The sequence below is a fragment of the Gopherus flavomarginatus genome, chromosome 12 (genome assembly GCF_025201925.1).
Source record: "Gopherus flavomarginatus isolate rGopFla2 chromosome 12, rGopFla2.mat.asm, whole genome shotgun sequence".
NCBI lineage: Eukaryota > Metazoa > Chordata > Testudines > Testudinidae > Gopherus > Gopherus flavomarginatus.
Window position 1 is genome coordinate 39,279,959 of NC_066628.1, and position 22,939 is coordinate 39,302,897.

Below are 22,939 nucleotides of genomic sequence, written 5' to 3' on the forward strand. Positions count from 1 at the left end.
TATTGCAGATGACTGGAACTCCACAAATGCTAGTGAGAGATCTGAGTAAAAGGAAGATTTGATTTGCAGAGCATATTTTAAGAGGTTCAAGCAGCAGTGCATGTTTATGGGCACTGGAAGGGAAAGTTAATGGCAGAACATGAGGCAGAGAAAGAAGATTTTGAGCGGTGAGATAATATCCTGGGTGGATTAAAAGGACTGCTCATCCACAAAGAGGTTAGAAGAGGACCATACAGAATGGACTACCATTGTTGCAAACCTCCAGTAATGGAGATGGCACAGAAGAAGAAGTACTTGACATGAGGGCACATTATTTTTAAAATCTTTTAATGTAATTCACAATCAGTCAAACATGTTTCAGATCATTACAGTTGTTGTTATGGGATTCGACGTCATCTGCTTGACAAAGAAGGAAACTGGAAACCAAGAGAGCTGGGTTCTGTTCCAGGCACTGTCACTGATGCATTGCTTGACCTTGAGTAAGGCACTTACCCATGGTGTGCCTCAGTTTTACAGCTGTACAATGGGGATAATACCAAAGTGCTTTGAGATCCCCAACGGACAGGTGCAGTGGAAGCACATAGCATTAGCACAGTCTCACTAAGGAAGGGGAAATAAGACACCCGAAAGGAATGCAGTGAGGTGATGACGTGCAAGGGCCCAATTATTCCTCATTGACACCTTGATTGTCATTAATTAGTGGCCTAACAGGCTGAACTAGTAATTTCACCCACTTCCACTGATTCAAATGAATCCCCACTGGTGCTTCCTGAAGCGAGGAGGAGTTTGCCATCCAGGTGAGATCCATGAGTAAGCCTTCCCTGAGTCAGTCTCACTGAGCCTAAGAAGCAGTGACTCATGGTAACAGTCTCTGGCACGTTCCCCTCATTATCAGCCTGCTGGATGCCATTTGGGCTTTGCTTTAGGCAAAGGGGCCAGTTACCTATGCGCTGCTCTGTGAAGTGGTAAGGAATGTGCTCGGGGCTGGCAAGCTTCCATCAGTGCTGATAAGAGCAATCCTTGAATTTGTCCTTCAGTATGTGCTCTGTGTGGTTCTGGGAACAACCATGGGGACAGTAGAGGGTGACATATGCTGGAATTAAAGGGTGAGTGCTTTGCTAGAAAGAGTAAAAAACCTGAGTCCGTCAGCCCCAACTCTTTTTGAGGGAGAGAGTGTCAGAGGACATGGTTTCCCAACTTACAGTGCATATCTGGGACTAAGATAAGGCCACCCAAACTCATGTCACCCAAGGCCTTCAAACGCTGCATAAACCCAGGTGCCTTGAGCTGAAAACCCTTTAGCCTGAGCCAGTACAAGGTTTCTGAGGTAAATATAGGGGGACTTGTTTCTGTTTCCCTAATATAAATCTTCCCTTTCCCTTTTTAGCCTAATCCAAGAAATTCTCATTTGGGTTAGTTGCTGAAGATTTGTTGGTGGACATTTTTGAAGTGGGAACATGGACTCTCCCTCAGCCTGGACTGCAGAGAAATAGTTTTGCAGTGCTCTGTGCCTTTGACATGAGGAAGCTCTGTGTATAGGGAGATGCAAGGCCTCAATTTGCACATACATGTGTGTGGTGGTGATGGCACTGAGAAGCATGAATCTCCTGAAGACATTCCTAGTTTCATTCAAGGGCTGTAACTGGTGCACTACAGCTGTTACCTTAGGAAATTTTGAACAGAGCAGAAATTAGCCTATTGGAAGGCAAACGCCACATTTGTCCCATCGTTCTCAGTTGAAGACTGCTTCACTTGACCAAGCAGATCAGTCACATAAGGTCAATCACAACCACACTGTGCTCATCACTGGAAATTGAGCCTAAGCCTCAGCCTGCTCTTTTCCTCCAGGTGTTTGCTCCACAACCGGATGAGCAAAACAGGGATGAGCCCTTGAGCCAGATGAATGTACTTGCCTGGAGAATCTTTTACAATAACTGTCTATCATGATGCTGCTGAGTAGTGCAGGTGAGAGGAACCTTCTGTCTGACAAGCACGTAGTGCATGCTGGGACCTTTAATCACTCTCGGCTGTACCGCTAAATTATAAAGAAGGGTCGATGCCATCTGCTTCATTGGTGGGCCCCTGGGCTTCCAGCAGGCTGCCAACGTAGTTCCTTTTTGGGCAGTTTAGGTGCCTTGGGCAGAAAACAAATATCTTTGGAATGAGCAGCAAGCTTCCTGTTGTAACTTGCTTTGGCCATGACCTGGTAGCACATAAATGCTTGCAAGGGCATTTTGCATTGATCTCTGGCAGCATTCCCTGCTTTGTGGATGGTGGAGTAATCCACACCAGCAGCTCTGTTTCATGCAATAAATTGCAAATAAATATTCAGAAGGGGACATTTCCTCCAGCCATGTTCTTGAGCTGTTGTCATGAGTTGGGGGTTTGTACCCACCATTTTGAGAATATTGAGTATTTGGTCTTCTGTTCATGCTCATCAGCCAAGTAGCCAGACAGTGTGCCCATTTGCATTAGAGTTGGGATTTCTTTGAGGAGAAGCAGAAGATCCAAATATCCGACTCCAGTCACCTACTCCAGGACAGGCCCAACAAAGAAAGTAACAGAACGCCACTAGCCGTCACCTTCAGCCCCCAGCTAAAACCTCTCCAGCGCATCATCAAGGATCTACAACCTATCCTGAAGGACGATCCCTCACTCTCACAGATGTTGGGAGACAGGCCAGTCCTCACTTACAGACAGCCCCCCAACCTGAAGCAAATACTCACCAGCGACCACACACTACACAACAAAAACACTAGCCCAAGAACCTATCCTTGCAACAAAGCCCATTGCCAACTGTGTCCACATAGATATTAAAGGGAAACCATCATAGGACCTAATCACATCATACGCACCGTCAGAGGTTCGTTCACCTGCACATCTACCAGTGTGATATCTGCTGTCATGTGCCAGCAATGCCCCTCTGCCATGTACATTTGCCAAACTGGACAATCTCTATGCAAAAGAATAAATGGGCACAAATCAGATGTCAAGAATTATAACATTAAAAAACCAGTCGGAGAACACCTCAGCCTCCCTGGTCACTCAATTACAGACCCAAAAGTCGCAATTCTTCAACAAAAAAACTTCAGAAACAAACTTCAATGAGAAACTGCAGAACTGAAATTAATTTGAAAACTCGACACCATTAAATTAGGCTTGAATAAAGACTGGGAGTGGATGGGTCATTACACAAAGTAAAAACTATTTCCCCATGCTAATTTTTCCCCTAATGTTACTCACACCTTCTTATCAACTGTTTGAAATGGGCCATCCTGATTATCACTACAAAAGTTTGTTTTTCTCCTGCTGATAATATCCCACCTTAATTGATTACTCTTGTTAGAGTTGGTATGGCAACACCCATTTTTTCATGTTCTCTGTGTGTATATATCCTCCTACTGTATTTTCCACTGCATGCATCCGATGAAGTGGGTTTTAGCCCACGAGAGTTTATGCCCAAATAAATTTGTTAGTCTTTAAGGTGCCACAAGTACTCCTCGTTCTTTCTGCAAATATCCTGAAGGCATTCAGTCTAGGAACGCCTCATTATTACTCACATCCTCTCAAATGAAATTAACATGGAGTGACAGTATCAAAACCTGCCATGGTGAAGACAGGTTTTTCAACAGGAAAGGTTTTATGAACTAGGGCCTGGCTCATGTGGGTTGCTAAGCTCTGTATGTTGTTGACTTCAGTGGGAATTGGGGAGACTACAGTGTTCGACACCTTACAGGATTGGGCTTTGAATTCTCCTTTAATTTGTCAGAAATGATGCCTCTTGATTGGTTGCTCATTGCCAAACTAATTAGTCAGAGAACCCCAGGACACATGATCAAAACCCGCCAAGAATTTGCTGTAACCCTCTTGCTTTATCTTAAATCTGTTTCTCAATATTGGAAAGCACCACGTTGCAAGACACTGTGATGAGATAAACTAAAGCAATTATATTTTGGGTCACCAAATGGTGCTGGAAGTAAGATATAATGCAAAGCTCTCAAAAGCCGAATCTGTGACACCTTTAAAATGTATGATGAAGAAGATGGAAATAATAAAAAGGCACAGCAATAAATAGCAGTGGAGGAAGCAGGGAAAGAAACAATGTGCCATTAATTTAATTGGTGTAAAGTTTGATATCACCTTGGTTTGAAAAATCAATATTTCTTATCTCTTAACATAACGCACTAATAACGCCTTGTTATCATGGGTTGAGGAGAGGTAAAATTGGAGCTAAAGCATGGCCTAAAATGGATGAAAATGAGCACAAAAGAGCTACATCCTTTTGTGTGGTCAAGAACTATGGTGCTATGAAGAAGAGGTGAATCAAATCCAGCTCCCAGGAATTCTGCAATCTGCTCTGCTGGTATCCCTCATAATTAAACATAGGGTCAGGCCCAGGGAAATCACTGGGCCAAGCACGCGATGCTTCAGTGTGATCCAGGTGGCACTTTATTATGGAGGGTGCTGTGCATTCCACAGTTCTGGAAGATCTCAGCATGCAGTGATCAGTTATGAGCCAAGCAGCACTTTAAAACCAGGGAGATGACAGGTCCCAGAATACAATCCCCCATCTTTAATGTGGGGGGATGGGGCAGACTTTGAGAAGGCAGCCCACAGCAAGGATAAGTCCCAGCATGCACTGCACCATCTTGAGGAAAGCAAAAAGCATTGCATGTTGGGATCCAGCCCTGTAGCTCAGGGGGGACATGAGGAGGACTGCCCCCTCCCTGGACATTTTTTTGTCCCTCCCTCCCATTGAAATAAGATGTGTTGCAGGTGTTTTCTCTAGTTTCTTAGCTTGTCCTCAGCTGTTTAATAGTAGCCCTAAGGCCACAGAGTAGTAGTCACTGTTCCAATAGCTGAAGTGTGGAGAGAGGGAATGTGATTGACCATGTTTTAGCTAACTGAAAAGTGGTGGCTGCATCACGCTGCTGCTATAAGACAGGATGTGTGCAACCCTGGTAAGAAAGTGTCTGCTGAGAAGGCCTCCGCATAGAGCTTGCCAAGCGGGAACATAGCATTCTGTGCTTGCAGTTTCTGTGACCAGACGCTGCCTTCCTGTTTGAAGGGCAGAGAAGGCGAGAGGAGAGGGAAGTTCCTTTTGAAATGGGAGTGAGCAGAATGCTCCTTTTGGAACACACAAGAGCGTGGATGAGCTGCCAAGAACCAGAACGTTCTTTTGTGGCCCAGAAGAAACCTTGGGTGGAGTGTTGAGGGGCTGTGAAGCTACTGCAGAGTCAAAGGGGATGCGAATATTGACAGGCACTAAGGCTGTGGGCCCGATCTCCCCAGTGACTTGGCCTGGTTTAGACCCATCTCCATTTTGCGCTGTTTTTCCATCACTCTAACAACCCCCTTTGGGGGAGGTTCAGCCTCGTGTAGGGCAGGGAAGCCGCCTTGCTGAGAGGCATTTGCCCTGGAGGGAAGGAATCACAACCCTGCAGAAAGGCCCAGTGGGCTGGAGGTGCCAGCGGGAGGCTGAGGCATGGACAGGCAAGCCCCCGAGCCCAGCAGGGCATGGGAGGAGGAGGAAGAGGCAGACACTGCTGGTGGCTCCTGAAGGACATGGGGCAAAGCACGGGCACCACCTCTCACAGTGCACCGCTGCCTCTCTCATTGTCCCAGTCCTCGGAGCAACGTCCCCAGCAGCCCCATTGCCCTTGTGACCTATGGGCTAAGCAAGGCTTGCCCAGCTGCAAGCAGCTCTGAGACTGATACTGCGCACGCGCAGGCTCAACCGGCTTGCTAAGGCATGCGCACTCTGCCACCTGAATGGATGGCGCATGCGCACAATCGCATCCCTGCGTGCGGGGAGTTCGCTTCCCCGGACCATAGAGGACGGGAGGCGGAGCTTGTCTCCCGAGGAACTCGCGCAGGCGCTGTGGCTGTGGCGGAGGGGTTGCCAGGGAGACCGGCCCAAGCCTGTTGCCTGCCCGGGCCCTGCGGGATGCAGCCGCCGGCGGCGCCGCCTCAGAGCTTGAAGAAGGAGGCTCGGGGCGGCCGCAGGGTCCCCTCGCTCGTCGCCGTGTCCGAGACTATGAACAAGTCGAGCAAGAAGGACTCGCGGACCAAAACCCCCCAGGGTAGGGGCGGGGCGCTGGGACCGGACCCACAGCGCCCCCCCCCCGCGGCATGGCTGCAGGGACCTCCCCTTCCGGGCACAGTGAGGGGGCCCGGGGAGTCCCCTCGGAACAGAGACCCCCCCCCTCTGGGCACAGTGAGGGGGCCCGGAGAGTCCCCCCTGGAACAGAGACCCCCCCTCCGGGCACAGTGAGGGGGCCCGGGGAGTCCCCCTGGAACAGAGACCCCCCCTCCAGGCACAGTGAGGGGGCCCGGGGAGTCCCCTCGGAACAGAGACCCCCCTCCTGGCACAGTGAGGGGGCCCGGGGAGTCCCCCCGGAACAGAGACCCCCCCCTCCAGGCACAGTGAGGGGGCCCGGGGAGTCCCCCCGGAACAGAGACCCCCCCCTCCAGGCACAGTGAGGGGGCCCGGGGAGTCCCCCCGGAACAGAGACCCCCCCCTCCAGGCACAGTGAGGGGGCCCGGGGAGTCCCCCCGGAACAGAGACCCCCCCCTCCAGGCACAGTGAGGGGGCCCGGGGAGTCCCCCCGGAACAGAGACCCCCCTCCGGGCACAGTGAGGGGGCCCGGGGAGTCCCCCCGGAACAGAGACCCCTGGGCACAGTGAGGGGGTCTGGGGACTCCCCCTGGGCACAGAGACACAGTCCAGGCACCTCTGCAGGGACCTCACCCTCCCAGGCACAGTGACAGGGGAAGGCCCTGACAGGGCACAGCCAGGGCCGGTGCAACCATTTAGGCGGACTAGGCGGTTGCCTAGGGCGCCAAGATTTGGGGGCGCCAAAAAGTGCCCCCAATTTTTTTTAAATGGTTGAGCAGCCGCTGCTGCTGGGACAGAGAGGGAGTCTGAGCTGCCGGCAGCAGCGGCAGCCCAGGGTGTCCCCTGGGTCAGGGCGCCGCCCCGGCAGCCGGCAGCCCAGGGTGTCCCCTGGTCAGGGCGCCGCCCCGGCAGCCGGCAGCCCAGGGTGTCCCCTGGTCAGGGCGCCACCATGGCAGCCGGCAGCCCAGGGGTGGGGGTCCCCTGGCCCAGGGAAACTCCGGGCTGCCGGCTGCCGCCGCGGCAGGCAGCAGTCCAGGGTGTCCCCTGGGTCAGGGTGCCGCCGTGGCAGCTGGCAGCCCAGGGTGTCCGGAGGGGGCGGCAGGCAGCTCCTGTGGAGCTGCTGCAGTCGTGCCTGCGGATGGTCGGCTGTTCGCGCGGCTCCAGTGGACCTCCCGCAGATACGACCGTGGCAGCTCCACCGAAGCCGCGGGACCAGCGCGCTGGGTGGCGAAATTGCCGTCCTCCTAGGGCGCCCAGAACCCTAGCGCCGGTCCTGGGCCCAGCACTGGCACCAGCTCCAGAGCCCTGCCATGCTGGCATACAGCTAAAAGGTATTGGTATCACTGCCAGGGAGTCACTGGGGCACGGCTCTGGCACCACCTCGGGGTCCCTAACGCATTGGGAGGCTGCACATCCTGCCATTGCCCAGGTAGTGTAGCCAGAGATCCACCGGGACAATCTGGGAGCCCTGACAATGTTCCCATTGCCCGCTGTCACCACCGCCAGCCATGCATGAAATGGTGATGGAGTGTCTGAGTGGACCTTGCATTGCCTTGACAATCCTGCCTTTGACCTGTTGGGACATAGGCCTGGGAGTATCCAAGTGAAATTGACCTTGCTTTAACAGCACCTTGAGGACCACACGCTGAACTGGGATAGTAAGTGGTTCTGATACTGTTACCAGCTGCCTACTGTGCGTTAACTTTATAAAAGAAAATCTCATCCCTGCCTGCCCTTATCTAGACTTTTACCAGGTGGTTGTTTGTTTTTTTTTAGAGGGAGGCAGGACTCAGCAGGTTAAATTTTCCAAAAGCTGCACCTATGTTGGAGAGGTAGCAGCAACTCCAGTATGTCTAATTGGGTGCATGGTAAGATGTGCTTTAATATTTTCAGCAGGTGACAGAAAAGGAACATATATGCCTCCAATGAGATTGCAGAAATAACTGGGCAGGTCTGGATGGCTTGGCTAGCCCTACCCTCAGTATACATCCAAGTGATTTATCACAGACACACATTATATCCATATCTAATCCACTTACCCAGATAAATATTGGAGTCCTAGGGAGAATGATTTCCAAATACCAATTATAGTCTGTGAGAAGACTGCTAAATCTGCCTCTGAGTAGTGCAGTGCTCTCATATGTTTTCAAAATACGTATTACATAAAATTAAGAGGTTTCACCCTGATATTCTTTTTAATGTTTGGAAGGATTGAAATATAATACTGCATATTCCTAATTATGTTAACATACCTGTCTCAAAAAAAAATGACAGACTCTTACTACTGATTTTCTTTCTGGTTGGAGAAACTTTTGTTGCTTTGAGTCAAAGGTGGAGAAAGGCTTTTAAAGCTCGGATTATTTCTTATTGAATAGTGGTAACACTGAGGGGCCCCAACCAGGGTCTATTGTATTAGGTGCTGTCAGGCACCTAACAAAAAGATAGTTCTTACCCTGAAAAATTTACAATCTAAGACCAAAAGGAGAGACAAGGAAGATATAACATCACAAGGTAATGAGGAGAATGCCACAACTCAGGACATAAGCAGATCAAATTATCAAAGCCGTGATGATCAATATGCATTTTATGAACAGCAAAAATGTCTCCCTGAATATACAAATCTGATATTTATGCACACATGATAAGAGTTTTTGTTTAAGGACTATCATGCAGTTGAGTGTGTAACTGTGTTAAAGTTCTCTATTTCCATTTCCATTTGAAATAGGAAACTTTTGTAAAAGTTCTTTGTTTCCATTCTGGGTTGTTGCCTGCTGGAAAGGTACTACTTGAAAATGTATTGCATTGTGACTAGGCCAGGGTGAAGGGAATGGGGCAGATGAAACCCACTGTCCATGTTCAAATCATGTGGATACCATGATGTGCTGAGCACGGACAATACTGAGTTCTAGTTTTCCATACACTTTGAAGACTAGTACTGCCTTTAAGGCTTTCTCAGTTGTCCAAAAGAAAGAAGGGGTTTCCCTGGGGGAGAGAGACAAAGTGTTTTTACTTCTGTGCTTGTGTTTCAGATAAGAAGAGAGTGAAGACACTTGAGCAGCCCTCCCCACCAATTCAAGAGGAGCCTGAGCCTGTCAGCTCTGTTCTGCAAGGAGATGAAATCCAGGCTCTGGCAATCAAGGTGGAAGATCTAGAGAAGGTGAGTATAAAATCTTGTGTCCCTTGTCACAGGGAGTAGCTGCTTTCACTGAAACTTTCTCTTTATGGGGGTTTGGGGCGGCGGGTCTCATCAAAACAAACTATAGGAGCTTTGCTCTTGTTCCACTTGTCGCTGTCCTATTTCTGATGGCCTGTCAAATCATCAGAATTTTTAACTAGTCTTTGTGAAAAAGCTGCTGAAAGTGGAAGATTAATTTTATACTAAGATCTTAAATGTCAGGATGAACCATCTGGTGCGTTCAGAATCACACTTCCAACTATTTTGTCTCTTTTAAGGTTTCTATGGTTTTGAAAAAAAAATATAGCACCTTTATGAAACCCAAACTGAACTACTTAAGAGGTGGCATCTGCCACTAAGCTATAGTGCAGAAAATTCTTGGGGAGGCTACTCAGAGTTCATTCCCCTGCCTCATCAAAGCAGCAGAGTCAAAATAGGATGTTACTTAATTTGATAACTGTAGCTCTATACGCCACACCTTCCTGAGGAGGACCAGAAGTGTGGAGACAGACCTTGGTGAGTTCTTTACTTCCAGGCCCTCCCCAGCAAGATCAGAAGGGTGGAGATGTGGCAGTGCTGTACCTAACCTCATTGGGACTGTGTATTCTGTTTCTGTAGCTCCATACTCCTCGCCTTCCCCAAGAAGGGGAGAAAACTCCTGTTGCCAGGAAGTTCATCATTCGAAGACACAAACCCCAAGAGGCTGGGAAGAAGGCACAGCTCCTGGTAGCATATCCTGCTGATACTGATGCATCCAAGAGACCACTGAGTTATTCTGGTAGGGTTAAACTTCAGCTCTTACCTGTTACTCTTGGTTTTGCTAGAACTACCTGTGGCTAGACCTTTCAGAGTCCAGAAATGAACCTGAAATTCTTGTAGTCTGTTACTGTTTCTGTCCACTGTGTTTGATATGGGGCGCTCTGTGATCTCACAGTCTGTCTTGCTTTATTGCAGGGCCAGAAGGACCATTTGTTGATAACTGTGAACAGATTCTCCCCCATAGTATCTTAGGAAGTCTCCAGGAATTCAAGAGAGAAGCCTTAGCTAGAGGAAATGCTGAGGTTGGTTTATAAAGTTGTGAAATGGCTGCCATCAAATGCTGTCCTAAAAGTAGAGTGTGAGTAGAGTTGAATGAATTTTTGCATGAATAGATTATTCACTGAAAAATGGACTTCCAGCTGAGCCAAAGCTATTTGCAAACTTTTCATTTTCAACCCTAAATTTCTTTCTGGCTAGATTCACAAGGGGATTTGTGTGGCATAAGGAGGTGGTGAGGGTGTCCCCCTTATGCCCAGTAGTCCACTGGTTGGGGCACTCAGCATGGATGTGGAAGACTTGGGTTCAAATTCCTCCTTTGGTGCAGAAACTTGAACTCAAGTGTCTGCCCTCCCAGGTGAGTACTCTGACCACCAAGCTATTGGATATTCTGGGGAAGTCTCTGGCTTTTCTGTTGAAGCTTTCCACTTTTCATGAAATATTGACATGTTCATTGGGTCACAAAGAGAGAGAAGTAAGATTCTATAGCCTGGTGGTTAGGGCACTCACCTAGGAGCGGGAACTCCTTGGTTCAGGTCCCTAGTCCAGAGGAGGGATTGGAATCTGGGTTTCCTGCATCCCAGGTATCGCCACAGGGTTATTAGGGTCACCACCGCCATGGAAACTGGAAAAAAATAGTTTTGGATCAGTCCAAAAAAAATTTTTTTTTTGTTTGGGTAGTGAACCGAAAAATCTGTTATTCACACAGTCCTAGTGACGAGTGCAGTAGACTTAGGTTTAACTGAAAATGCTTCAGAAAATTCTCTGGCCTGAGACATGGTTTGCCCATATGGGAGGAAATTGCTTGCAGAGTAGCTGCAATGCCAGGCCTAGTAAGTCCTGTCTGGAGAAGAGTAAGAGAAATTGGACAGTTCCAGGCTCCATTTCCATCAGCAGTTTTGCTGAGAGCACCAGCACTGAGTAGCACATAGAGAAGTGAGGTGATGAGATAGTGCCTTTCCTTATGTCTGACTATTCAATGTAGCATAGTCTTAAACAGTCTGTGAGTGATGCTGTGAATGCCAGAAACTGTTGATACAGAAGTGGTTGCGTAGAGACAGTGCCAATCCAGAATGCTCTTTTCTTTACCTCTTTGCTCCATTTGTTTTTGTGGTGCCTGTGCATGGATGGGTAGGCTAATCTAACTTTTTAATTTAATAATAATAGCCCACCTTAATTGATTAGTCTGGTTATAGCTGGTATGGCAACACCCATTTTTTCATATTCTCTGTGTATATATATCTTCCTACTATATTTTCCACTGCATGCTCCCAATGGAGTGGGCCGTAGACCGCGAAAGCTTATGCCCAAATAAATTTGTTAGTCTCTAAGGTGCCACAAGGACTCCTGGTTGTTTTTGCTGATATAGACTAACACGGCTGCCACTCTGAAACGTTTTAATTTCTGTTCAGTTAGCTGAGCTGATTACAGACTCACATCTGGATGGTACAGTGGCAGCTTTAGAGAAGTACAGAGAGAAAAATGGGGATGGGAAGAGGAGAAAGTGTCTCTGGGCCCCACCGTCACAGCACAGAGCCCTCCAGAACTGGCATCATAATGTGGCACTCAGGAAGAAGCAGCAGAGAGTTCTGAGTAGTGAGTAAAGCTGGGACAACTTCATTGTGTGGAACACCATGTAAGACTGTGCGAACCAAACACCATCACAGTAAGTTATTACTGCCCCAGGCAAACCAAGGCCTGGCTGATTTGGGAAATTGGATAATTGCGCAGCAATACACACATTTTCAGTGGTCCCCAGACCCTAGTTGTGCTGAATGAGGTGGTTCAGCACATTCAGGCTGTGAGGATGGCATTGGTGGCTTGTATGGTTGTGGCTGGAAGTAGCAGTGAGGCAGATTGACGGGGGGAGTGTAACTGGAAGAGAATTACCATGCTGGAGAGGCAGGTAGCTGGAAGGAGTGAGGCTGATTTTCTGGAGACTCTGGTTGGTAAAAAAGGTGATTCTGTTTTGCTTCTTTTTAGAGTTTCTTCAGAAACCAGAAAATGAACTACTGATGAATCTCTCAGAGGATTACAGACGAGTCCAGGAAGAGCGGTATCTTATCGACCGGAGCCTCCCTGCTCTGCACTATGGGAAGGTGAGAGCCCCACTTCTTCAGAGTCCTGATTATTCTGGTCTTGTGGAAGGGGGTCATTTGGGCTAGGATGTTAGTGTCATGAATAATACTGTTGGGACTGGCATAGAGGCGCCATCTTTAGGCATCTACCATATCCACTGCAGGTCCGAAATGAATTACAGAGCTTCCAGTTATTTCAAAGAGAAACATCATTTGATTTAAAAATGGTGGTGATGTAACAAGTATTGGTTAGATCTAACTGGTGCTGCTCTTGTGGGCTCCTTGCTAAAGAGCTTTAGTGCATGGGGCACTGCCATGCAGTGAGCCTCCTACTAAGGACCAGCACAGGCTGGGGAGATGGCATGGTCGTGTGCCAGAAATTACTATTACCAGACAACAAAGATCTAATGGCATCAGGGCTAGATGCAGAGGTTCCCATTTGGAAGGTGCTCTGAAGGGAAATGTTCCTGGGCTAAAACAAGGGAGTCATTTGCTGTGTATTTACAGCACTACAAAAAGGATTCACATCAATGGGAATATATTGTGTTAATATCATCTGATCTTTCATTCAGTCAGAGTGTCCATTTGGATTGAGGAGAGGTCATAATTGCTTAAATCTTCTTATAAACAATCTGTGATGCCTTCTGCTTAGTTCCTGTGAGACTGAGAGACAGGTTATCATTGCATGGTGGCAACCTTCTTTTTCCTCCGTAGGGCTACCATGTAGGAAGTGAGTTCTGGAGCCAGCCTGAGTGTATCGGAGATGAACTCACTGGTCTGATGATGACATTGACCCAGAGGGAGCAAGGCTACCCAGAGCCTATCACTCATGTAGGGAAACCTCAGAGTGTCAAGATGGAGATGGGTGAGGAAATGGGTAGAGGCACAACTTTAATGGGGAGGCATGTGGAACAGTGAAGATTAACTAGCCAGTAGTTTTAAATTGCTGCGAGGAGGCTCGTATTGCTAGGATCCCTTCTGGCAGTGGAAAGGCATTGATGTGAAGCAGCTTACACTGTCGAGCATCTAGTCATCACATGGAGGGACCCGCCAAGTTGAAGGCTGCACTACTGCAGTCCTAGGTGACACTGCCAGGGCACTCCTAAGATTAAGTTCACACTGATGGAACTGTGTTTCTCAGAGATACAGTTGGGGTTATTTGGACTGTTGCAAGATCAACTGTCGGGGAGAAAGTGAAACCAATAGGCATGTGCTGTATAAACCCTGAACTCACATGTGATTAATTCCACAGGTTCCAGATCTGCAAAGGAGTCCCCTTTCCGTCTCACCTGGGATAAGAGTCTCTTCCTGAGGTATCGACGACAGGAGCTAAAATCCGTCCTAGAGGAGCTGGATTTTAATCACCCTGTAAGACCAGTGGACTCTCTCCTAAGCACAAGACACTGTTTTTTAAGGCAGCATACTGTGCTTCTCTCCTTCCTTATCAAAGGATATACTATAGCTTAGCTTGACTACGTCTGACTTCTGTATAAGAAGAAAAACTAATAGATGTCCTTTTTCTTTTTTTTATGTCTATTACCTTTTGTGAAGGACCTAGATGGCCTGGAAGTGATTGGTAAAGGGCAACCTTTCACTTCTGTCTCAGCACAGTATTTCCAGCTGTGCCAGGAAAATAAGGAAGGCACCACTGAAGAGAGAGTGAGCCTGTAAGTTATGTTTGATGATAGTGATAAGAATTGTGGATACTGACCAGCAGTCTTTGAGGATTTCTCACTTGTCCTTATCCAGAATGGGTCAGATTCTCCACAGAGGATAGGGAAGTGGCCTTAAGAAAGCCAGAGATAGGGCAGGGGGAATTCTCCACTGGTGGAAACCTGATGGAGGTAGCTCCAGTGCCTCCAGTACCAACTGCCCTCCTCATCCCAACGTAAGGGGCCTTGTTAAGAGTGCTCCAGGGTGCAGCATAGGTGGAAAGAGGAGGAGGTATGGCAGTTCTCCATTGGCAGAGTTAGAGGTGCTCCTGTGTGACTCTGAACTAGCACTGGGGCTTCATGGCTGAGGATCAAGGAGCTGAAACCAACTTCTTGTGGCCCACCCTTTTCCACTCACTTTACCCTAGGTTAAGCAGAGTGGAGAATCTTCCCCTAGTTATTCCAGACTCTGCATTTCCTTCAGGTGTCTTCAGTCTTCCATCTTCCTCAGATTTTTTTTTCTGCCCATGGTAGGCATTACCTTTGGTCCATTCTTTGATAGGTACTGCCTCTTCACTTAATACCCTGTCCCCAGCCTTCCTTAGGCGGGTATCTTTGTCCATTTCATCAAGTATGAGTTCCATCCTGCCCATTCTTGGTGGTAACAATATCAGTCTATGTTTGGAGTTCCTTCAAGTTTAGACCCTCGAAGCTGCAGTCTAATGCACTGTCTGTAATCAGAAGACTCTGTGATTTGATGAGTTTTCAGTCTGTTGGCTACAGTGGAACCCTACAGATGAAATGGTTAATCAGAAATGAACACTCTGTTTCTTGGTTAATGCGAGTGTTCTAAACTACCACTCTGTTCCTCAGTGCTTGATAATAACTTGCTTGAACAGTCCCAAGAGAATATTGGCCATTGCTCTGTTTAACAGTGATCCCTTAGAAGATTATCCGGATGTGGTTCCAGAACCAGTATTGGGTCCATCTTTGCAGTTTTGTGGACAGCCAGCTCGTTGGATCAACAGCACCACTTCTCATAGGGTAAAATTGCAATTGTTTTGAAATATGATAAGGCTAAGTTTTCTTTCTTTCCCAAGTCATAGCTGTATATTGAGTGTAACCAGCAGGGTTATTCTGGACATCATAGAGTGGTTGCTAAACTTGTACTTGTTTTGGAGGGATCTAGAAACAGAGACAGGGAGTTTTGTTTATGTTTCTGTTCAGCCTCAGTCCACCTCCTGATGGTGGCAACTTGGTGGGTGCCTTGTACCACTTTCTGTCAAGCTGGATCTAATAGTTTAAGCAGCCAGCTGTAGTATCACTTAATTTGGTCATGGGAAGGCAAATCCTGTGGTTACCTTTTTCTTTCTTTCTCCCACGCAGGATGAAATTGGCATTGCTGCCCGGGTCACCTTTGAAGTTTTGGCGGGTGAGAAAGCTGAATCCTACCTGACAGTAAGCAATGATGGCACAGCTGCCATATGGTATGATTGGCGGAGGCAAGCCCAGCCGGTTACCTTTGAAGAAACTAAGGAGAAAGGGATGCAGTATTTTTACTTTAACACCAGACCAGGTGAGATGTGGCTCTCTTAAAGATTACCGTATAGGCTTAATACCCATGCCAAAGCAAACGTGAGGTGGACATGTTCAGGGGGTTATCTGAGTCAGGCCACTGCCAAAGCAAACATATGTGGTGATTCTCCTTAAGAAGCTACTTGGGGTTCCCAGGTCAGATTAATGCCAGAGGAGATGTGTGAGAAAGATCCCTTTCAAGGGTGGTTGGAGGAAAAAGGATAAGTCCTAGCCAGAATTTGTATGGGTAGAATATCTAAAACCGCATGATTTTCTGTTGAAAAATTGGGGCAGAACATGTACTGAGAGTGTTGAGATCAAGGTAAAATTAGGGATTGAAAGGGTGAAGAGAAAAAACCCATTCAGCAATCTGATGGATGAGAGTAAACCTGGAAGATGGATGTCGATATTAGCTGTGATATCTGGCTGAAGAACAGGCACTGACACCAGAAAATAAGCAGATTTGTGAAGTATTTGGAAGAGGATTCAACAGGACAAGAGAACTCTTGTACTCAGGTGACTGATGTGCTCTCTCTGTTATTCTTAGGTGTCATTCTGCCTGGAGAAACTAGAAACTTTTCCTTCTTTTTCAAGTCAGGGAAGGCAGGAATCTTCAGTGAGTCCTGGGAGTTTGGTACTCATCCCATGTTATTAGGAGGGGCTGTCCTGCAAGTATCCCTGTGGGGTATTGCTGTGTATGAGGATAAGTTGGCTGGCCTCAGAGATGAATTGGAGGTAACCAAGTGGTTAGCTATGTGAATGTAAGCTTCAGACTCAATGTGTAAATATAGTACGATGTGGGTGCTGCAATGTTCTTATTGCCATAAAATTGGGACTAAGGGTAAGATTATCAGTCTCCGATATAGCACTTGTTTTTTGTTTATCTTTTCTAGTTTTAGTTAATTAGGTAGTTATACAGGTTTTCCAAATGAAGTGGCATCAGCACTCCACATCACCTCAATCTATTTTCATGCCTCTTGTATAAAATCTAATGATGTCTGTCCTGAAATACTTACTTTGTCCTTTTTTAAAAAAAAATCCTTCTACCTTTTTTCCTTTAAGTTTTAGTTTCTGGTATGTTTGGAGTTTAATGACCTACTATGTAAAGTCAAATTAAATAATAATTTTAAAATTATGCCAACATCTGTAAAATATAGATGTTTGTGTGATGATTTTAATGACCACCATATTGGATGTAAATACATCTGTGTATTTGTGTCCATGCGACTGAGCATATATGTTAATGTATGCCTATAGTTTTGAGTGTGGCGGGGGCGAGGGATCAAGGAATCAAATCTCTTTGGTTACTGTGGTGCCCCAGAGTGAGCTGGCTGCACGAGAAGTTGCTGTCATAGTGAAGGAGAATCTGAAGGAGCTGCTTGATCGAATTCGGACACCGGAGCGAGTCCTATCTCCTGTTGATGCTTACATCACAGAGGAAGAGTTATTCCACAGAAAGAATCCAGAGGTACAGTTTGCCACTAGATATTCTACACTGAACTGAGCATAAGTACTCGGGAATGATGATGCCGTGGCCTACACGGTGCATCCCAGGGTTTCTAAGCAGGAAGATAGAATAGTCTAGCTTGTCGATTTAAGCACTCGATGGTGTTCTAGATAGTTTCAAAGTAAGACTTGTTTCACCTCTCTATTTATCTTTTCCTTTTCTGTTGTCACAGTTGCACTATCAGCACCAAGTGGTGAAGGAGCTTCATGAATTGTGGAGGCAACACATGAATTTTCCCTCAACTTCAGAGGAAGAGGAGATTTCGCGCCAGAAGAGCATAGTACAGCCAGTCTCAGGCCAGAAGAGCACTGTACAGGAAATTTGGTGCCGGAAGAGTGCTATGGACGTTGCTTTTCAGAAGAGCATTCCCGGGGAGATCCCACAGCTGAAGAGTACTAGGGAGGAGATCCCATGCCAGAAGAGTATTGTGGAGGAGATCCTAAGCCAGATGATTAATGTGGAGGAGGAGGAAGTGAGCCAGACAGAGTGGAACCTTTCCTTTGAGGATTTTAAACAGGTTCTACCCCTCTGTCCTTGTTAAAATTGTGATGGGTTGACAAGGAATGGAGCTGTAACCATTTTGAGATTTGCTTGCTTGGGAATAGTCTGGTATGTTCCAGCTCCCAAACGAATGAAGCCATGTGTGTATCAGAAGTTTAAGTAAATCACTGCAATGAGGTGAGAGGGGTGATTCACTGAGTATGTCAGCAAAAGCCTAGCAGGGAATGAATCATCCTTCAGCACTGCTGACCGTGTCCTGGGTTCTCTTGTGAAGAGATTCCTGAGGGAGATTTTGCGGCTCCTGTGTGATGAAGGAAGAAGAATTGGGTAACATTGTACATGTTCTGTGTTTAGTAGTATTTAGCTATTGGAAAGCTAAAGCTTTTAGTATGGCAGAGAAGCGCTTGCTGTTTATCCCAGTATTTAGAATGTGAGGGGTGGGGTCATGGTCCAGCCCCCTCTGTTTCCCTTGCGCTTGAAAAGTTCTCCTTATCCATCAGAGGACTTGGGGGCCTAGTGCTCACAACAGGGTCCAGATGAGGTATTTTCCAATTCTCTCCCTCACTGCAGTGTTAGTTTGGACTTAAGAGTCCAGACTTGCCTAGCTTATCAGTGCAAGTTTTGCTGCAGCGCACTTTTGGAAACCTGTCCATTGCTTTTATAGTTTTATTCCCCATTCCCTGCCGTTTTGGATCCCCAGGGTCCTCATTCTAGCTCTGAAGCTGAGGAGTTGCTCACTGAGCTTTCTATCCCATCAGGCTTTGCAGTTAATCCCTGAGGAGGAAAAACGAGAAGCGGCCCTGACCCAGCTCAATAAGGCAGCATTGGCACTTTGTGTGGAACAGAGACCAACTCAGTCAGACCTCCTGTACCAAACATGGTATGTTACCATTGCAGAGAAAAGCCCTTTCATACAAATAACTTTGCTTAGTAGCACTGGCAAACTCCAGCAGAGAGTAGACAAGTGTGTCCAGCAATATGAGTTCTATCAGTCCTCTGCATGCAAGGTTTTCTACACCTTAGGGATAGCAGCTGTCCAAGTCGTAGATCCCATTTTACTCTGGAGATAAGTCAGAATATTGATCTTGTGCTGCTTTGGAGAATACTTGAGATCTTTTCATTCTCCGAGATTGTTATCTGGCAGAATATTCTGTGTTACCTTTATGAGGGCCTCACCTGGCAGGCAGTTTTATCTGACATTGTATTTGAAAAGGTTGTTGTATCCCATATTCTGTCATTCACTCTTACTTTAGGGCTGTAAACGCACTGAAAGTTTCTGTTCACCTGTAAATCAGAAGGACACAGGAACTCCAAGATGCAGATGGGAGTCTGAGCCACATTGACTTATGTTGAAGAGGAATAAACCTTATTTCACTATATTTATGGATCCAGCAGACCTCTGTTTCCCAAACTATTGAGAGCCATGGGGGCTGTAACTTCATAAAATAATTTCTTCTGAAGCCATCTATGCACAATTGTCAGACCTTGGATGTTAGCACATTGAGTTAGTTGGAAGCAGCAATAGCTCTTACTGGTTAAGGTGTTTTTGTTCATGGGCACAGGGTAGAACAAGATGCTGGGAGAAGCAAAAACCCTGCCTTGTCCTGCCCCTCCTCCTCCCCCATGTGCATACAAATCCTCTCCTGCACAACTTCTGGCCATGGCAAATACTGACGGTTTTGTTTCTCAGTCTCCAGCTGTGGCGTGAAGCAGTTGATGGTCTGGTGAGCCGCTCCCTAATGCTGAGATCCCTGCTCGGCATGCCTGAGAAGGACACTTCTGTAGAAATTGTTCCAGAAGAAATAGGTAAATTTATAGTCTGAGTACACCAGCCTGTAAGCCATTTAAGCAGGTTTTCCTGGGCCTTTTAAGGGGATTTCAGTTCCATTTAATTTCTGGTAATTTACTGAGCTTCAACTGAAATGACTGCTTGAGCACTTCCCCCACTGAGCCCTTTGTGAGGCAATATATCAGAAAAAGTAGTCCAGATTATAGTACTCACGGTTTCTCAAAGATACAGAAACCTGTTGGCTTAGCATTAGTATTTGTATTTCTATTAGCATTTAGGCCTATTTCTCACCCATACTAATAAAAACATTACCATTATTGCTCCTTTACATGCTAGCCGTACTGTATATTTATTGCTTCTTATGTCCATCCTTAAATGAGACTATACCTGAGAAGTCAGTGTATTGTACGAATGCGAATTTTCAGTATGCTTCCATAAACATCAGATAGATAGAAAGAGGAAAATACATTATATTACAATGTATTTTCATTTATAATGCACAGTGGCATTGGATTTGCAGCTCTGTACTGGATCTTGAAACAATGCTCTGGGATCACTGGAATTTTTTGTTTGCAGTGGATCTGAAGCAGATTGTAAAAGGAGGAAAGGAGGACCGGAAAACCTTGCAGAAAGAAGAGAAGAAGACAGCTGGGGGAAAGGAAAAAGAGGACAAAAAAGGAGCAATAAAGTCAACAGGAAAAGATAGAGAGGTATGTGGTGGCAATCTAGAAGATGGAAAGTGATTAACTGGTTTTTGAGAGAGTATGTGACAGATTACAAGGGTGTGTATATTGGGTTTCTAAACCTCCATCTTCCTGTGGAAGAGTTGATTTCCTCTCTTTTGAATGAACTGCTGTCTCTGATGTGCAGCATGCTCTGCAATTTGAAGGATGCTATGGTCCTACCTTTGTCTGTCTTTCTGTGTATGATCAGGAACGTTCAAACAGCAGGAAGACAAAAGGGAAAGATGAGAAAAGAGTCAGAACTCCAAGTTTCACACGGGAGGTGAAAGAATTCACACCACTGGAAGGCATAGATTCAGACCAAGTAGATTCTCGCCAGGAACCAGTAGATCCCCTTGTACTTGAGAAATACCGTGAAAAACTTTATGTTGAAGTAAGTCTGGTCTTATCTTTCCATGTTTCTCGTTCTCCTGTGTATTTTGTCACCTTTTCTCAGTTGCTTTTGTTCTCTGCTGTCTCCTCTTCTTTGCTTTTAAGTTTAGCGTGAAGGTAGGTGCACAGCTGAGCATTTTATCGGATTAAGAAAACCTAATGAACAAATTGTCAGCAAATGTTAGCATGGGCTGCTATGTCAACCGATCCCCAAGCTGGAATGATTCCATCATGTATTCAGCTGCATGCCCCAGTTCTGACCTGGAATTTCTTCAGCATGCTTACAGATTCTTGAGGGATCATCATACTTAATTCTATGTCAGATAACGTTAAACACACTTTCCTTTAGTTCAGACAGCTCTTGTTAGAGATAAAAATGTGTAAAATCCAGATATTTCTTTGAGTATTACAAGCATTGTGTTGGCGGCGGAGTTGTATATAAGCGAGATGCTTTTGCTTCAATCAGTCCCTTTCACCAACATTTGTTATCTTTTCATTAAAAGGGTCTTTGTATTGTTTTCTGTTCTAGGTCTATGGCCTTCTGGAGTCAATGGTGGGCAATATGGTTTTTCTGTTTGAACAGCTAAAGAGAGATGCCCAAGAGCAGGAGAGTGAAGCATTTTCTGTCTAAAAATGCATTGTTGCTGTTCTTTTTAAAGAAATAAATATTCATGTTTTTACAGATCCAGTGTAGTCTCCTTTTCTGTATGAACCTGGCAAAAGTGACTAAAAAACACCAAACCAGGATGGCCCTCTTTTCACATTTTGCTATTGGAGATCCATCCGGGGAGACATTCCTAGGTCATCTGTTATTTTGACAAAAAAAATATTGAATCGGGAGAGTTCAGTGCATGGGGGTGTCACAGACTCAGAAGTGGTTGAGACTAAAAGAAACTAGAGAAATTCTGCCTGTGGAAGAGAGCTGAAAAGTTCCAATAGCTCAGGGCACATTGCCTGTCTTTGTTTCTCAGTCTCCTGTCTCTGAAGTCAATGAGGAGAGAGAGAGAGAGTGCACCAAGTGTTCCTGAACCCAACCATCATGACACCAACACAGAGAAATATCATTAGAAATCCATGGTTTTTTTTAAATGTCATCTGTCTCCTTATGTCAGATTTCTATCTGGTGGAGCTGAATTGAAATTGGGAGAGTTAAAAGGGATGAGTTTGCTCCTTTCTGTTCATTTTTCTGTAACTATTTCAGTTCTGGGGGGCGGGGGGGGTGCGGTTTCTCTCTTTTTTTGTGTGTGTGAGAGTTGGGGGTCACATTTTTTCCACCATGAGGCCTCTACACAGCTGCTTGTCATGCCTCCTCCTGTGATTTCTCAACAGTGGAGCTCTTCAGGAGTAGCTTGAACAGGGTAGGATTTGGAATCCAGGGCTTACATAGTGAGACTTTAATCTTCTGACTTGGGTTGGCCTTTTCTCCTGTGTTATCCCTGCCAGGGATTTGGTCAAATTGACAGAACGTGGCCTCCTGTGGAAAGATCGTCCTCTTTCTTGTATCTGGCCTTCCTACCTGACTTGTCCTAAAACTTCACTATTAAGCAGGAGCATCCTCATCCTTCCCTGCAGCATCGGCCTGGCTGTAATTAGAATTCTCCAGCCAAGGAGCAGAAGTGGACCCCTTTTATAATACTGTTCCCCATCTCAGTGGAGTAGTACGTTGCTAGTGGAGATAAAAGCAGCACTCCCCTGCCTGGGTATGAAATCATCATCTCACACAGGAGTGAGACAGGATTCCAATGTAAAAGTGCTACAATTCAGTCACCTGCCTTTTCCCCTTTCTTTCTCCTGTTTATATAGTGTTCTCCCTTTTGTTGATCTTCACATATGTCTCTCTCTTTGGCCATCTCAATGTATCAGTGTCTCACAAGGGGGCAACTCTTATTCCCCTTACTCCCAGAGCTAGTCCCATTGGAATCAGAATCAATGGAATTGACCCTGTGAGTGAAAAGAGCAGGACTTAGCCCTGTTAGTCTCTATCTGATCATCCTCTCTCCTTGTGTGCTGGTTTGTTCTCCATGTGTGTCTGCCTGTTTCCCCTGCTGCCACCTCTGTCTGGATTTCCTGGCGTGTCTGTCAGTTACCATGGCATCTTTTTGTGGAAACTTATCATGTCTTAATGCCACACCCACGCCATTTAGCCTTGGCTTCAGGACATTTTTTCAAATCCAAAGGAAGCTGGGATATAGTCTCTCTCAGCTTGGCACCTTGTTTCAGAAATGTGCAGCCTCCCCATTAAAGCAGCTGGACTCTGTGCACTAGAAAAGGCTTTGGCATTATGAAGAAAATATATCAATATCTATATTAATTTACATTTGCAACATGCCTTGAGATTCTTGAGTGAAAGGTTAAATGCACTGTAGCTAATATTATATATGCGTGCACACAGTAA

The 22,939-nt window shown here is 46.2% G+C and overlaps 1 protein-coding gene across 3 annotated transcripts; it reads left to right on the plus strand.

Moving 5' to 3' along the window:
* The first annotated feature begins 5,918 nt into the window (after positions 1-5,918).
* On the plus strand, positions 5,919-21,226 carry MYCBPAP (MYCBP associated protein). Of its 3 annotated transcripts, XM_050920494.1 has the most exons (20): positions 5,986-6,083; positions 7,894-7,985; positions 9,147-9,274; positions 9,911-10,070; positions 10,247-10,353; positions 11,740-11,923; positions 12,311-12,426; positions 13,120-13,270; positions 13,658-13,773; positions 13,957-14,072; positions 14,993-15,101; positions 15,444-15,633; positions 16,180-16,367; positions 16,954-17,100; positions 17,312-17,656; positions 18,399-18,520; positions 19,331-19,446; positions 20,006-20,139; positions 20,363-20,545; positions 21,074-21,226. In XM_050920494.1, exons 2-20 carry the CDS (start codon positions 7,967-7,969, stop codon positions 21,173-21,175), a joined length of 2,733 nt encoding a protein of 910 aa, XP_050776451.1. In that variant the 5' UTR covers positions 5,986-6,083; positions 7,894-7,966; the 3' UTR covers positions 21,176-21,226. The 3 variants fall into 3 exon arrangements, with proteins under 3 accessions (XP_050776450.1, XP_050776451.1, XP_050776452.1); XM_050920493.1 differs by lacking the exon at positions 7,894-7,985 and having other exon boundaries at positions 5,919-6,083; XM_050920495.1 differs by lacking the exons at positions 5,986-6,083; positions 7,894-7,985; positions 9,147-9,274; positions 9,911-10,070 and adding an exon at positions 10,529-10,685 and having other exon boundaries at positions 10,312-10,409.
* The last annotated feature ends 1,713 nt before the right edge of the window (positions 21,227-22,939 follow it).

Coding starts and splice junctions, on each gene's coding strand:
- MYCBPAP (XM_050920493.1), top strand. CDS start 5,948: ATGCAGCCGCCGGCGGCGCCGCCTCAGAGCTTGAAGAAGGAGGCTCGG. Junction 10,354..11,739: donor TAGCTAGAGGAAATGCTGAG/GTTGGTTTATAA, acceptor ATTTCTGTTCAG/TTAGCTGAGCTGATTACAGA. Junction 16,368..16,953: donor GCCTCAGAGATGAATTGGAG/GTAACCAAGTGG, acceptor GTGGTGCCCCAG/AGTGAGCTGGCTGCACGAGA.